This window comes from Coregonus clupeaformis, chromosome 4 (genome assembly GCF_020615455.1).
Source record: "Coregonus clupeaformis isolate EN_2021a chromosome 4, ASM2061545v1, whole genome shotgun sequence".
In the NCBI taxonomy this organism is placed as follows: domain Eukaryota; kingdom Metazoa; phylum Chordata; class Actinopteri; order Salmoniformes; family Salmonidae; genus Coregonus; species Coregonus clupeaformis.
In genome coordinates, this window is record NC_059195.1 from 10,547,017 (window position 1) to 10,563,260 (window position 16,244).

The 16,244-nt window shown below is 42.6% G+C and overlaps 1 protein-coding gene across 2 annotated transcripts in view; it reads left to right on the forward strand.

Moving 5' to 3' along the window:
- Positions 1-5,434, forward strand: part of LOC121551681 (myosin light chain kinase, smooth muscle) — a 113,036-nt gene extending 107,602 nt beyond the window's left edge. For both annotated transcript variants that reach the window (XM_041864397.2, XM_041864404.2), the window contains 5 exons: positions 209-361; positions 861-984; positions 1,932-2,022; positions 2,316-2,435; positions 4,477-5,434. In XM_041864397.2, coding sequence (XP_041720331.1) covers positions 209-361; positions 861-984; positions 1,932-2,022; positions 2,316-2,435; positions 4,477-4,715 — 727 coding nt within the window. In that variant the 3' untranslated portion in view covers positions 4,716-5,434. The remainder of the gene's footprint in view (positions 1-208; positions 362-860; positions 985-1,931; positions 2,023-2,315; positions 2,436-4,476) is intronic.
- The last annotated feature ends 10,810 nt before the right edge of the window (positions 5,435-16,244 follow it).

Here is a 16,244-nt window from a genome sequence, read left to right on the forward strand (position 1 = left end):
CCCAATGAGACCAGCGGCTTTGTTGAAATCTATACTACAATTTGGCCTTTGATCATTTAAAAGTAAGCAGGGTTTAGGGGGCCGGCAGGGTGTGGTGCGCTTTCCATGCAAAGCAGAAATGTTTTTTGGTAGACGTTATTGTGCACCTTTTGTAGGTCAACCATCACTATCCTCTCTTTTATCGCTTTCCCCCTTTCTCTCTCCTCAGCGTGAGTGGCCTGTCCCCATTCATGGGGGACAACGACAACGAGACCCTGTCCAACGTGACCTCGGCCACCTGGGACTTTGAAGACGACGCCTTCGATGAGATCTCAGACCACGCCAAAGACTTCATCACCATGCTGCTGAAGAAAGATATGAAGTAAGCACCATGGTGCTGCTCTCTGAGACACAACATGATTAAAGACAGGTTGCATCCCAAATGGCACCCTATTCCCTACATAGCGCACTACTTTACCATATTTTGCCATAGAAAGTATTGCACTAAATATGGAATAGGGTGCCATTTGGGATGAAGCCCCAGTTCTGACATGATTTGACTGTAAATGTTGTAGAATGCTTTGATCAGCCTGCCAGATGTCTCTGTTTAGATTGTTGAGGTGTAAGATATACGTTATTTACAGCCTCAGACTAAACTAATGGGTTCCTGATGCTAACGGTTGCCTTTGATTCAATGGTTCCTTTCCCAAATGGCACCATATTCCCTGTGTAGTAGACTACTTTCGACCAGGGCTTTGGTCAAAAGTAGTGCACTATATAGGGTGCAATTTGGGACTATGTCCAAATCACTATCTGATGTGTTGGAATACAGTGAGAATGAAGTCTTCATGCCTCTCGCTCATGTGGTTCTCTGATCGTAGGGCCAGACTAACATGTGATCAGTGCTATGAACACCCATGGCTAAAACAAGACACTGGCAAAATGGAGGCCAAGAAGCTGTCCAAGGAGAGGATGAAGAAATACATATTGAGAAGGAAATGGCAGGTAGGTGCAAGCAGAACAGATCATGGGCTGTGTCCCATAGGGCTCTGGTCAAAAGTAGTCCACTATAAAGGTAACAGGGTGTCATTTGGGATGCACACCATTTCTCATGTTACAGTGCAACATATGGCCATCCATCTTTAACAGTAGGGCTTTGCTCAGCAGCATAAAATAGTTTAAAAGAGAAACAACAAGACAAGCACTGTAGTACGGCACAGTATATGAATCATCCAAAACATGTGCGTTTGAGAATGGTATATAGAATTCTGCTATAGGAGAGGCTACTGAAATTGTTGACTTGCCTCATCTAGCCTACTCGATGAGCTTCCAAGTTGGTTATGACAAGTGAATCTCACTAAGTCCCTGCAGTTCAACTCATTCTCTGAGTGCTCACACATGAATAGACCTCTCATTGTACTACACAGTCACCATGGAGGTCCATAAGAATTTCATGAGGTTGAAAAGTACAAACCGCAAGCATTACGTTGGAAAACTAGAGCACAAAACAGTAGAGATGGTGAAAGTGGAGAGATGTCCTTTTTTTGTCCTTTGACCTGTATTTTGAACTGAATTTACAAATCCTGAAGGCAACAATCTCAGGGATCAAGTTATCCAGCTTTGGTTGTAGTAGCGAGCATAGTTTTAGGATCATAGACTGTGTGTGTGTGTGTGTGTGTCCCAAATGGCACCCTACACCATATATAGGGCACTACTATAGACCAGCTCTGGTCAAAAGTAGTGCACTATAAAGGGGATAGGGTGCTATTTGGGACGCAACCCTAGTCTGTACTTCATGGCCAACTAACAGGAAATGTCAAATTGATACAAACGAGCCCATTTATTCATAAGATTGCAGTACAAACATTTCTGGAGGATGTAATTGTCTCCTAGGCCAAGGACTGTTTGTACTGCTCAGACATGTAACGATTACATCATTGATTTCATGGCAGAAAACGGGACATGCAGTGCGGGCCATCGGAAGACTGTCGTCCATGGCGATGTTGGCAGGTGTCAGTGCCAAGAAGGGCTCCCCTAACGAAGGTGGCATGGCAACTGTTTTTTTTAACTTCATGAATGTTCTAAACCTTTGTTGTACCCCTGAGCAGGGGATGGCACTCAGCTTGGGGTGTTTGTTTTATTAATGCCACTCTGCAAATATTTGCCCTCATTTTTTGGAGCACTTTGGTTGGTACACTAGGTGGTGCTACCAAGGGAGCTGCTGCTCCTATTCAAACTCAAAGCAGCACTCTGCACCACTTTTTGGTTTTTAAGTTCAATTTGAGGCTAAAACAATGTCATTAAAAAATATATAAATATTGTCCCATATTTCGCAGAGGACAACCAGTTCCTGGAGTCTGAGGAGAAAACCCAGGTCAAGCCCACCTTCAGTTCTGTGATAAAGGATGTCGAGGTGGTGGAGGGGAGCGCAGCCAGATTTGACTGCAAGATTGAGGGTAATGTCTCACAAACTCCTCATTTACATATACTTACATCATGGCCTCCTAATTTACATATACATGCATCACAAGTGCTGTATCCATTCATCTGCCATGAAGTACATAAACCAAACAGAAGGAAGGCAAATATGGTTTGATGAAGCAGCACACATAGTGTAAGCTTTGCGCTCTATGGTTGTCCATAGATGTAATCTGTTCGATCTCATTCATATTTCTAATACTACCTACATCCTATGAATATCCATTGAGACACAGCCTGCATCCCAAAATGGCACCTGATTCCCTATATGCTGTTCATTAAAATAAGAATGCTGTTCATTGACTACAGCTCAGCCTTCAACACCATAGTGCCCTCTAAGCTCCTCACTAAGCTCAGGGCCCTGGGTCTGAGGGCAACTGGATCCTAGACTTCCTGGCGGGCCAACCCCAGGTGGGGAAGGTAGGCAACAACACCTCCGCCACGCTGATCCTCAACACGGGTGTGTGCTCAGCACCCCTCCTGTACTCCCTGTTCTCCAACGCGATCATCAAGTTTGCTGATGACACAAGTGGTAGGGAGGAGGTGAGAGTCCTGGTAGAGTGGTGGCAGGAAAATAACCTTTCCCTCAATGTCTACAAAATGAAGGAGCTGATCGTGGACTACAAGACAGCAGAAAGAGCACGTCCACATCGACAGGCTGCAGTGGATAGGGTCAAAAGCTTAAAGCTCTTCGGCGTGCACATCACTGGGTGATTCTAATGAAACCAGTGTTAACCATGGCAGTAGCAAATTGAGTTAGAAAACCATGATTCATCTGCAACAATCAACTATCATGCTGAAGAGTAAGATGCCTAGTTTATGGCACAGTGTCTTATTTTAAATACATTTAACATTTTTGCTGTAATTAAACATTTCACCCCAAATTCTCATTACTGAAATGCATCAGGATTAAATTATCGGGTCATTTTATATAATTTTACTTTAGAAAAACCTAACTTAATAATATAACACAAATGATGTTGCTGTAGTTTGTCCATAAATCATAAAAATTGTATACTACTAGTTGAAGTTTACATTAAACTATAATATTTGTTATGTAAAAACAACTTTTTCAAGTTGCTGTAAAAAATTATCGTTTTATTCACGTATGATGCATCATCTAGTGGAGTAGTCCTTAAATGAGCTAGTTAATATCTTCACTTATATGCCTTCAGAATGAGGATCTTATTCTCAATGACCCCCTTTACGACACTTGACCTTCTCATTACCAAAATGACTAAAGCTCAAATTGGGAAAAACGTAGAGAACCATTACCTTACCAACATGGAGGCATGAATGGGCTTTAGTGATGTGGTCAATTGTTTGTTGAATCAGAACAAATTAACTTTTTTTTAAATTCAGTGTTATGTTTAATTCGGCCCTTTTCATTAGGTGAACAATGTAAAAAAAAATGTTTTGTTTACTTTTTTGGACTTTTTTTGGTAGTTGTGGAAATTGTGGTAAAATGCATAATATCAGATCAATAAACGTAACAATAATTCTGAAATGGCAATTGCACTGCCCGCAACCGCAGGGCTTTGGCTTTGCAGAGGGTAGTGCAGTCAGCCCAACGCATCATGGGGGGCACACTACCTGCCCTACAGGACATCTACAGTACCCGGTGTCATGGGAAGGCCAAGAAGATCATCAAGGACCTTAGCCACCCGAGCAACGGCCTGTTCACCCTGCTACCATCTAGAAGGTGGAGACACTGTATAGGTGCATCGAAGCTGGGGCTGGGAGACCGAAGCTGTTCATCAATCTCCGGGCCATCAGACTGTTAAACAGTCACCACTAGCCGGCCTCCACCCAGTACCCTGTCCTGAACCTTAGACACTCACTAGCCGGCTACCATCCGCTAAACTGTGTACGCGACCAATTAACTTTGATTTGATTTATATAGTGCATTACTTTTGACCAGAGTCCTATGGGCCTGGGTCAAAAGTAGTGCACAGGGAATAAGGTGCCATTTGAGGCGCAACCAAAGTATAAAGATGGTCTGTATTTTGTGGTTCCCAGGCTACCCTGATCCAGAGGTGGTGTGGTACAAAGACGAACAGCCCATCAAAGAGACGCGCCACTTCCAGATCGATTACGACGAGGAGGGCAACTGCAGCCTGGTGATCTCTGAGGTGAACGGCGATGACGATGCCAAATACACCGTCAAGGCTGTCAACAGTCTGGGTGAGGCCACGTGCACAGCTGAACTCCTGGTGGAGGTGATGGCGGGGGAGGAGGAGGAGGAAGAAGAGGAATGAGTGGTACGACCAGTACAAAACGAACGGATATCCCCTGTTTTTAGCTTTTACTATCTTTTAATAGCTGTGTTGGTAATACACTCACCTTCTCCGACACACTCCGAAATGGGGGGGAGGAGGAATGGGCTTGATTACCTTTTGCTATGATTATGCACTTTCCTACTTATCAGTTATAGCAGATATCAGATGTTGATATTTATAACATTACTTTGACATTAACCACATTCCAGCTGTTTGTGTTTTATCCATTTATTTGATTTGCTCAATTTACAGTATCTACGGTTTTCTCCCATCAACCAAACAAACCCAAAGTCACTGGTGTGTTTGTGGGTTGTTCCACCAATTCGGTGCCTTTTGAGAAGTGTAACTTGGTTTAAAAAAAACTTGATTTCATCTAATTTTAACATTGTCATAAGAGCACGTTCAACTTAATAAAAAAACACATTTGTCTAAGTGTGTAAGTGCCAAATAAAGTAACAGGGTTGACGATTTAATCTTAAATCGGCCATGAATCCCCTCGTGACGGGGGAATGGAAGTTTGTGTGCAACAGGAAGTGGCAATTGAATGCAAGCTTCACAAAAACATGTTTAATTGTTAGACAGAAATGTTTTCTCTATGGAACAGAGTTGATGTGTTATGCCTGACCCGCTCAGTTTTCCACCACAAGAGAAGAAACCAGCTCACCTGCTTTTACACTATGATTTGATTGTTAGATGTTTCTTTTGAAAAAAATATTAAAACATTTATAGTTTCACCATATTAAAAGGAGTTCAGTTCACGTAACAAGGTTGACCTTAAAATGAGGGACAGACATAAATTAATCACTAATCACATTAAATAAATGATCATCTTCACAAATGGCTTTGTCAAAGCAACAAAATAACTAGGGATTTACAATGATGGTGAAAACTTGGAGAAATGTCAGGGTTAAGTGGGTTAACATTTTCCTAGAAGTCAGAGGGTGCACGGAGGCACATGTCAAAATGCAGAATTTAGCCACTTTAGCACATCTTTATTTATATTTAAAATCAGTGATTGAGTTCTCCATGTGGTCTGTTAAAGGGCACTTCATTTAATATAACAGGCTTTTAAAATTCAATATTGGTGACCAATCTCAACTTAAAATATCAAAAGGCACTCAGTTTGTGGAATGACCCTTGTGTGTTATCAGCATTATGGTATTTGCAATTACCTGGGCTTTTAAGAATGTTTTATTATTTAAGCACAGTCATGTTATCATATTTGAGCATCAGTTTTGTGATCTTCCTTGCAAGCACGTGTCCACCATATTACAAATCTACAATACTAAACAGACCAGTGAATTATCACACCTAGATTTTTATTTTGTGTTCAATGTAGATTATATTTCTTAAATTTTTATAAATGTATCAGTATGAGAGATTACATGTAATGAGAACACTACAAGTGTAGTTGCTCACGGTTACAAAATAAATTCACAAAATCATGCTGGTTGTACTTTGTGATTGGGATGAGTTTCCTATAGTGTTAGAAGCATGGGAAAATAATGTCTAGATTGTATTATTATAATTTTTTTCGTGACCGGGATTGCACAAATAATTCAGACTTATTTCCATAACTTGCTTAACTGAAGAGACCAATATGTACACTATAAACACTAGAACTGCACAACTATGAAACTTGGCTCCAGAAACCCTCACCTCTGGGATAAAGCCATTCTCGACAAGAAGCCAGTCAACCAAAACCATAACTGACGGCTCTACACTCCGGTGCTCCTGCCAAAAGTCTTTGAGGAGCTCAAACCCCAGGACAACCTGTGACCCCTCTGGTTCTAGACTGAGACCAACTTCCTTCACTAGGCCCAGGGTCACAAGCAACAAGCTCGATTATGTAGGCAACAATGAGACTTGGAGCAACCACCACCAGGGACAAGTGAACATCAACCAACTTCAGAAAACTCACCAGGAACTCCATCCACATTCCCCAATGCCTCTTTCTCCAGCCCTGAGCACTCACTGGAGGGGAACTGTTAGCCGTCGCCGCCTCACTCTGACTTTGAGAACCATCTCTACCTTCTCCACCCTCTCCAGAGCATTAGTATTCCTCAAGAGCAGTATCAATGGGGAAACACTAACCGTGTTCTCCTCACCTCCCTCCAACTTAAAGTGGAACTGACAGCGTTTTAGCAACATTAAATCTTATTAAAATCTGTTCATATACAGTACCAGTCAAAAGTTTGGACACACCTCCTCATTCCAGGGTTGTTCTTAATTTTTTATTATTTTCTACATTGTAGAATAATAGTGAAGACATAAACTATGAAATAACACATGTAGTAACCAAAAAAGTGTTAAACAAATCAAAATATATTTTATATTTGAGATTCTTCAAAGTAGCCATCCTTTGCCTTGATGACAGCTTTGCACACGCTTGGCATTCTCTCAACCAGCTTCATGAGGTAGTCACCTGGAATACATTTCAATTAATAGGTGTGCCTTGTTAAAAGTTAATTTGTGGAATGTCTTTCCTTCTTAATGCGTTTGAGCCAATCAGTTGTGTTGTGACAAGGTAGGGGGGTATACAGAAGATAGCCCTATTTGGTAAAAGACCAAGTCCATATTATGGCAAGAACAGCTCAAATAAGCAAAGAGAAACGACAGTCCATCATTACTTTTAAGACATGAAGGTAATTAAATCCAGAAAACTTCAAGAACTTTGAAAGTTTCCTCAAGTGCAGTCGCAAAAACCATTAAGCGCTATGATGAAACTGGCTCTCATGAGGACCACCACAGGAAAGGAAGACCCAGAGTTACCTTGCTGCAAAGGATAAGTTCATTAGAGTTACCAGCCTCAGAAATTGCAGCCCAAATAAATGCTTCACAGAGTTCAAGTAACAGACACATCTCAACATCAACTGTTCAGAGGAGACTGTGTGAATCAGGCCATCCTGGTTGAATTGCTGCAAATAAACCACTACTAAAGGACACCAATAATAAGAAGAGACATGCTTGGGCCAAGAAACACGAGCAATGGACATTAGACCGGTGGAAATCTGTCCTTTTGGTCTGATGAGTCCATCCGAGTGAGATTTTTGGTTCCAACCGCCGTGTCTTTTTGAGACGCAGAGTAGGTGAACGGATTATCTCTGCATGTGTGGTTCTCACCGTCGAGCATGGAGGAGGAGGTGTGATGGTGCTTTGCTGGTGATACTGTCAGTGATTTATTTAGAATTCAAGGCACAGCATTCTGCAGCGATACGCCATCACATCTGGTTTGCGCTTTGTGGGGGATGTAGCTCAGTTGGTAGAGCATGGCGTTTGCAACACCAGGGTTGTGGGTTCGATAAAATAATGTATGCGCTAACTGTAAGTCGCTCTGGATAAGAGCGTCTGCTAAATGACTAAAATGTAAATCAAATCAAATCAAATCAAATCAAATTGTATTGGTCACATGCGCCGAATACAACAGGTGCAGACATTACAGTGAAATGCTTACTTACAGCCCTTAACCAACAGTGCATTTATTTTAAAAATAAACCAACAACAAAAAAAAGTGTTGAGAAAAAAAAGAGCAGAAGAAAAATAAAGTGACAGTAGGGAGGCTATATATACAGGGGGGTACTGGTGCAGAGTCAATGTGCGGGGGCACCGGCTAGTTGAGGTAGTTGAGGTAATATGTACATGTGGATAGAGTTAAAGTGACTATGCATAAATACTTAACAGAGTAGCAGCAGCGTAAAAAGGATGGGGTGGGGGGGCAGTGCAAATAGTCCGGGTAGCCATGATTAGCTGTTCAGGAGTCTTATGGCTTGGGGGTAGAAGCTGTTGAGAAGTCTTTTGGACCTAGACTTGGTACTCCGGTACCGCTTGCCGTGCGGTAGCAGAGAGAACAGTCTATGACTAGGGTGGCTGGAGTCTTTGACAATTTTGAGGGCCTTCCTCTGACACCGACTGGTATAGAGGTCCTGGATGGCAGGAAGCTTTGCCCCAGTGATGTACTGGGCCGTACGCACTACCCTCTGTAGTGCCTTGCGGTCGAAGGCCAAGCAGTTGCCATACCAGGCGGTGATGCAACCAGTCAGGATGCTCTCGATGGTGCAGCTGTAGAATTTTTTGAGGATCTGAGGACCCATGCCAAATCTTTTTAGTCTCCTGAGGGGGAATAGGCTTTGTCGTGCCCTCTTCACGACTGTCTTGGTGTGTTTGGACCATGATAGTTCGTTGGTGATGTGGACACCAAGGAACTTGAAGCTCTCAACCTGTTCCACTACAGCCCCGTCGATGAGAATGGGGGCGTGCTCAGTCCTCTTTTTTTTCCTGTAGTCCACAATCATCTCCTTTGTCTTGGTCACGTTGAGGGAGAGGTTGTTGTCCTGGCACCACACGGCCAGATCTCTGACCTCCTCCCTATAGGCTGTCTCATCGTTGTCGGTGATCAGGCCTACCACTGTTGTGTCGTCGGCAAACTTAATGATGGTGTTGGAGTCGTGCCTGGCCATGCAGTCATGGGTGAACAGAGAGTACAGGAGGGGGACTGAGCACGCACCCCTGAGGGGCCCCCGTGTTGAGGATCAGTGTGGCAGATGTGTTGTTACCTACCCTTACCACCTGGGGCGGCCCGTCAGGAAGTCCAGGATCCAGTTGCAGAGGGAGGTGTTTAGTCCCAGGATCCTTAGCTTAGTGATGAGCTTAGAGGGCACTATGGTGTTGAATGCTGAGCTGTAGTCAATGAATAGCATTCTCACGTAGGTGTTCCTCTTGTCCAGGTGGGAAAGGGCAGTGTGGAGTGCAATAGAGATTGCATCATCTGTGGATCTGTTGGGGCAGTATGCAAATTGGAGTGGGTCTAGGGTTTCTGGGATAATGCTGTTGATGTGAGCCATGACCAGCCTTTCAAAGCACTTCATGGCTACAGACGTCAGTGCTACGGGTCGGTAGTCATTTAGGCAGGTTATCTTAGAGTCCTTGGGCACGGGGACTATGGTGGTCTGCTTGAAACATGTTGGTATTACAGACTCAGTCAGGGACATGTTGAAAATGTCAGTGAAGACACTTGCCAGTTGGTCAGCACATGCTCGGAGTACACGTCCTGGTAATCCGTCTGGCCCTGCGGCCTTGTGAATGTTGACCTGCTTAAAAGTCTTACTCACATCGGCTACGGAGAGCGTGATCACATAGTCATCCGGAACAGCTGGTGCTCTCATGCATGATTCAGTGTTGCTTGCCTCGAAGCGAGCATAGAAGTGGTTTAGCTCGTCTGGTAGGCTTGTGTCACTGGGCAGCTCGCGGCTGTGCTTCCCTTTGTAGTCTGTAATAGTTTTCAAGCCCTGCCACATCCGACGAGCGTCAGAGCCAGTGTAGTACGATTCAATCTTAGACCTGTATTGACTCTTTGCCTGTTTGATGGTTCGTCGGAGGTCATAGCGGGATTTCTTATAAGCGTCCAGGTTAGAGTCCCGTTCCATGAAAGCGGCAGCTCTACCCTTTAGCTCAGTATGGATGTTTCCTGTAATCCATGGCTTCTGGTTGGGGTATGTACGTACGGTCACTGTGGGGACGACATCATCGATGCACTTATTGATGAAGCCAGTGACTGATGCGGTGTACTCCTCAATGCTGTCTGAAGAATCCCGGAACATGTTCCAGTCTGTGCTAGCAAAACAGTCCTGTAGCTTAGCATCTGCGTCATCTGACCACTTTTTTTATTAACCGAGTCACTGGTGCTTCCTGCTTTAGTTTTTGCTTATAAGCAGGAATCAGGAGGATAGAGTTATGGTCAGATTTGCCAAATGGAGGGCGAGGGAGAGCTTTGTATGCGTCTCTGTGTGTGGAGTAAAGGTGGTCTAGAGTTTTTTTCCCTCTGGTTGCACATTTAACATGCTGGTAGAAATTAGGTAGAACGGATTTAAGTTTCCCTGCATTAAAGTCTCTGGCCACTAGGAGCGCTGCATCTGGATGAGCGTTTTCCTGTTGATTAATGGCCTTGTACAACTCATTCAGTGCAATCTTAATGCCAGCATTGGTTTGTGGTGGTAAATAGACAGCTATGAAAAATGTAGATGAAAACTCTCTTGGTAAATAGTGTGGTCTACAGCTTATCATAAGATACTCTACCTCAGGAGAGCAAAACCTCGAGACTTCCTTAGTATTTGGTTTTGTGCACCAGCTGTTGTTTACAAATATACACAGACCGCCACCCCTTGTCTTACCGGAGTCAGCCGTTCTGTTCTGCCGATGTAGCGTATAGCCTGCTAGCTGAATGTTATCATTGTCGTCGTTCAGTCACGACTCGGTGAAACATAATATATTACAGTTTTTAATGTCCCGTTGGTAGGATAACCGTAATCTTAAATCGTCCACTTTATTTTCAAAAGATTGAACGTTGGCTAATAGGATTGATGGAAGAGGCAGTTTACTCGCTCGCCGTCGGATCCTTACAAGGCACCCCGATCTGCGTCCACGATATCTCTGTCTCTTCTTCACGCGAATGACGGGGATTTGGGCCTTGTCGGGTGTCTGTATGATATCCTTCGTGGCCGCCTCGTTGAAGAAAAAATCTTCGTCCAATACGAGGTGAGTAATCGCTGTCCTGATATCCAGAAGCTCTTTTTGGTTATAAGAGACGATGGCAGAAACATTATGTACAAAATAAATTACAAATAACGCGAAAAAACACACATAATAGTACAATTGGTTAGAGGGCTGTAAAACGGCAGCCATCTTCTCCGGCGCTGTTCTAATCAGTCTATCCAATTGTACTATTATGTGTGTCTATCCAAATGTAAATGTATCATTTGTACTAATAAATGTACCAATTGTACTAATCAGTCTATCCAAATGTAAATGTATCATTGACAAGAGTGTGCAAAGCTGTCATCAAGCCAAAGGGTGACTATTTGAAGAATCTCAAATATAACATTTGATTTGTTTTGAACACTTTTTTGGTTACTACATGATTCCATATGTGTTCTTTCATAGTTTTGATGTCTTCACTATTATTCTAGAATGTAGAAAATAGTAAAAATAAAGAAAGAGTAGGTGTTCTAAAACTTTTGGCTGGTAGTTTATACATATACCCCCAGGAGGAATATGACAAATGTTTTAACATTTTCTGACAACCGAGCACTTGGATATGATCATTTTCACAATTTCATAAATTCATAGAATGTTCGGAAATTACGTATACTAAGGCATTTTTGAAAATTCTATAGCAATATAAGCCTGAAAACGGCAGTGTGTTTGGACAATTAATAGACACTGCAATAAATAAAACCTTATAACATTTGTCTTTATCCAGGACCGGTGTCTATACAGACCGGTGCACCATAGCCAATCAGAGCTACAGTAGGCCTATATGCAAATAAGCAATTTGCCACACGGGCCTGCCATCATTCTCTATGAACTGGACTGTGTTTACAGGCAGTAGCAACAACGCAACTTTAGATCATTAGAACGCATTCCCAAAAAGCCACAAAATACACCTGAATGGATTTCTGCAATATGTAAATACCACGTGAATCTTCTTACTTTTGGGATCATCACAGTTCGATTGATCAAACAACCATGAAAAGGTAGGCTATCGCTCCCTCAGTTGCTTATGCACATCAACAACAAGATCAACAACTAATGCTAGCCAGAGCGAGATGAGCTAAAATCTAACGAAGGAACACTAGATAAACCCCCTCAAACTTTTTCAGCTAGTTGGCGTCAAAATTGCACTGAGAAACAATGGGGAATAGTAGCCTGTTTGTCCTTCTTCTGCAGCTTGCCTGCCAATGCAAGCTTGTCCCAACCTACGCTTTGACAACTGAATGGGAACTTGCCTGCCAAATAGATTTGATTGACGACTAAGAGATATGCTAACTGTGGATAACAGTCATTCAAGTTCAGCATAGCTAGCTAGCTAGCTAGCTAGCAAAGCAATTCATATTTCTCGCTAGTTAACCAAATGACACCTGCATCTCTAGCTGTAGCCACTGAAAAACAATATGAGGGGAAAGTCGGTCACTCACCCACTCCTCCAATGACATCCTCCCAGCAGCTAACTAGCTAGCTAACGTTAGACTCCTTGTTTTTAACTTGCTGAATAAATAGGTAGTTACATAAATAGATACGCTAGCCCAGGGGTGTCAAACTCAATCAGCGCACGTGCTGTATTGAAAATATGGTGCACTCAAAATGTATTGTAGTTGAGTAGCCAGCCTAGGCTACTGCTCAAATGTTACTGTAATAGGCCTACATGTTTCTCCTTTGCATGGTGTTTTGCTGCAAGTTTAGTTTTTTGATTATTCATTGTCAAGCTTTAAAAATCAAATCCAGACTGCAACATTTTAGTAGCCTAGCTAGGACTGTGGCATGTCTGTACACTTTCCCTCCGCTGTGCGCTGTAAATGGGACAAATGAAAGCAGCGCAATTGAAGTTGAATTCACAGATGCAAGAACATCAGGCTGTAATTTTATAAAGTAGATAACGCAACTGTTTACTCATTTATATTCGCTTGTTTGTCCTATTTAGTCCAAGGGCTTTGTGTTTGATACCTGTACTAGTTTATTAGTCACATTATGAATGACTTGTGATCTTTGCCCTTGCTAGTTTGATTGTATTGACATTCCCAGCCTTAGTTACAGTCGTCCATTTTAGTTCAAAATATTGAGTAATTGAAACTGGAACAGTGCATCCCGAATGGGTGGCGGCAGCAAACAATGTACCAGGCCAGCTGTGATTTAAAACCTTATAGCAATATTTTTTGGACTACCAAGAAATGTATTGGTGAATTATATTAATCATGCATTGAACTGCATCTATCTATTCTGCCAACAATGCCTTACTGTACGTCATGGACTTTTGAGTCAAATATAACCTATTTTTAAAAGTTCTTATAAAGTTGGTTTTTCAGCATAAACTAGGAATTTGATATTTTTTACTGAAATTATGATTGTCTGTTTGTTTCATATCTGCAAAGTAGTTAAAACACTGTCAGTTCCACTTTAACAGGATAAACACTACATGCTGCACGAACTGTGGACCGCTCCTCAACAACAGGAAGCGACAACTCCAGTGGATCTGGCTTTCCCCCCAACCTCTCTTCTTCAAGCTCCTGATTCTCATCACAAGATACAGCCGCGTCACCCCGAAAAAACAAGACCAATTCTTCCAGTGGATCCTCACTAATCTCACAACATGATTGGGAAGAATCTCCTCCCTCCCACAGCTCAATGAGAAATGTCAGCTAAATCAGCACCTGACAACCAAAACACCTCATTGTCAGGCTGTGGAGGAACCACAACCTCCCCTACTTTGGTAAAGAACGTGTCAGCTAAAGGACCAAAATAATCACTGACATCTTCTGAACGCAACAGATCACTTGGGGGAACCAAATCCTTTCTCAAACCACCAAGAGAACCTAGTTCCTCAGTGTCACCTAACCCAACAAAGAAAGTCTCCCCTAAATTGACACATGAATCAACCTCATCCTCAGCCTGCAGAGGGTACACTAAATCACATATCTCTGCCCAGAAGGTCTCGGCTCTTACTCATTAGGGAGAACCATTTCATCCAAGAATATTTCCTCCAAGTCCCCACACAAAACATCCTCCTCCCTATCTGGTTTTCCATCAGCACTCTCCTGAACATGAGTAACTAAACAAACTGGGGAAACCTCAAAACTCTCCTTAAGAGACTCCGCCCCCTGACACACCTGACTTTTCAATGTGGTTAGGCCTACACAAACTTGATCACTTGGGGCAAACTGGTAGTGACAAGACTGTCTGAGGGGCAATACCAAGTTTCTCCCCTCTATGCTTCCCTTCCTTCATCTGCTTTTTCAATAGTTATATTTCCTGTTCTAGCTTCGGCATTTCCAACAAGTCTTCTTCCTCCTGACTGCTATCCACCAGAACCGGTGGCATGAACTCACTCCACTTTTCCCATAACAGCATTGCAACATCTTATCTGCTCGATTCCTTTGCTATTTCAACTTCCATCATTTGTCACCTGAAACACCTGATCCCTCGTTAGCTTGAGAAAACCACAACTATTCTCTACCTCTGCACAAAACACTGCTGTCTCAAATGCCCCCATAGACCGAATCAGTATGCCGAACGAAATCAATAAATCAACTGACAAAAGTCAGTTAGCCACTAGCTTACCACTAACCAACCAATACATGCACGCGCTCCAAGCCCCAGAGATAACCAGGCAAAAACCAGCATGCCATGCACAAAAGCTACAAACCATAGCAACAGTTAGCCACTAGCCTAGCGCCAGTGTTGGGGAAGCTACTCTGAAAATAGTTTACCAAGCTACAAATTTACTTAACACTGGAAGAAGTTAAGCCACACCAAAGCTACCCTTAAGAAAAATATAGTTGACTTAACTGAAGTTACTTTGAAAAAGTAGTAAACTACATCCAAACTACTTGATCAATTATCATATCTACATTTGAAATTGCAAGAACATATTACTCTGGTGTCTGATGTTAATGGAATGTGTAATTTATCCTATTAAACACAAACTGTTAAGTGAGAATTTGGCAGGTCTGATGTTGCAAAAGAAAGACAATTCTTGCCTACTTCACCCATATTTTATTTTAGCAAAAAAGGTAGTGTGTAGTTCCATTAGTTAGCTACACAAATTCATGGCAAAAAAAAGTTGTTAAAGGCCCAGTGCAGTCAAACATTATTTTCCTGTGTTTATTTTATATATACAGCTCTGGAAAAAATTAAGAGACCACTGCAAATTGTTCTTAAATCAGCATCTCTAGATGTATGACAGCCATTCCATTCCAGTGTCTGTTGAATTCCAACACAGGCACACCTCATTCTACTGAATTAGGTACTGATTAGGTGATCACCTGAACCAAATCTTATTTAACGAGGAAAAGTATAAAAACCACTGCTGTGGTCATCACTATCCTCTTGCAATAGGACCAGCTGGATGGCAAAAACAGTGCTAATAGTACCTCAAAAGTAATATTAATCAAAAAATAACTATTGACCATGCCAAAAGAGTTGAAAAGGAAAGTTTTGAGTGAGGAAAAAAAGGGTTCAATTCTGGCTTTACTGGCAGAGGGATACAATGAGCGTCAGGTTGCTTCCATCCTTAAAATTTCAAAGACGGCAGTTCATAAGAACAAGGTCAAGCAGCAGACATTGGGGACAACAAAGCTACAGACCGGCAGAGGGCGAAAACGACTCTACTGACTGGGATGACCGCCAACTAATTCGAATGTCACTCAACAACCGTAGGATGACATCAAGTGACCTACAAAAAGAATGGCAAACGGCAGCTCGGGTGAAGTGCACGGCGAGGACGGTTCGAAACAGGCTCCTAGGGGCAGGGCTGAAGTAGTGCAAAGCTATAAAAAAGCCCTTCATCAATGAGAAGCAAAGAAGAGCCAGGCTAAGGTTTGCAAAAGACCATAAGGATTGGACCGTAGAGGACTGGAGTAAGGTCATCTTCTCTGATGAGTCTAATTTTCAAGCTTTGCCCGAACCCTGGTCGTCTAATGGTTAGACGGAGACCTGGAGAGGCCTACAAGCCACAGTGTC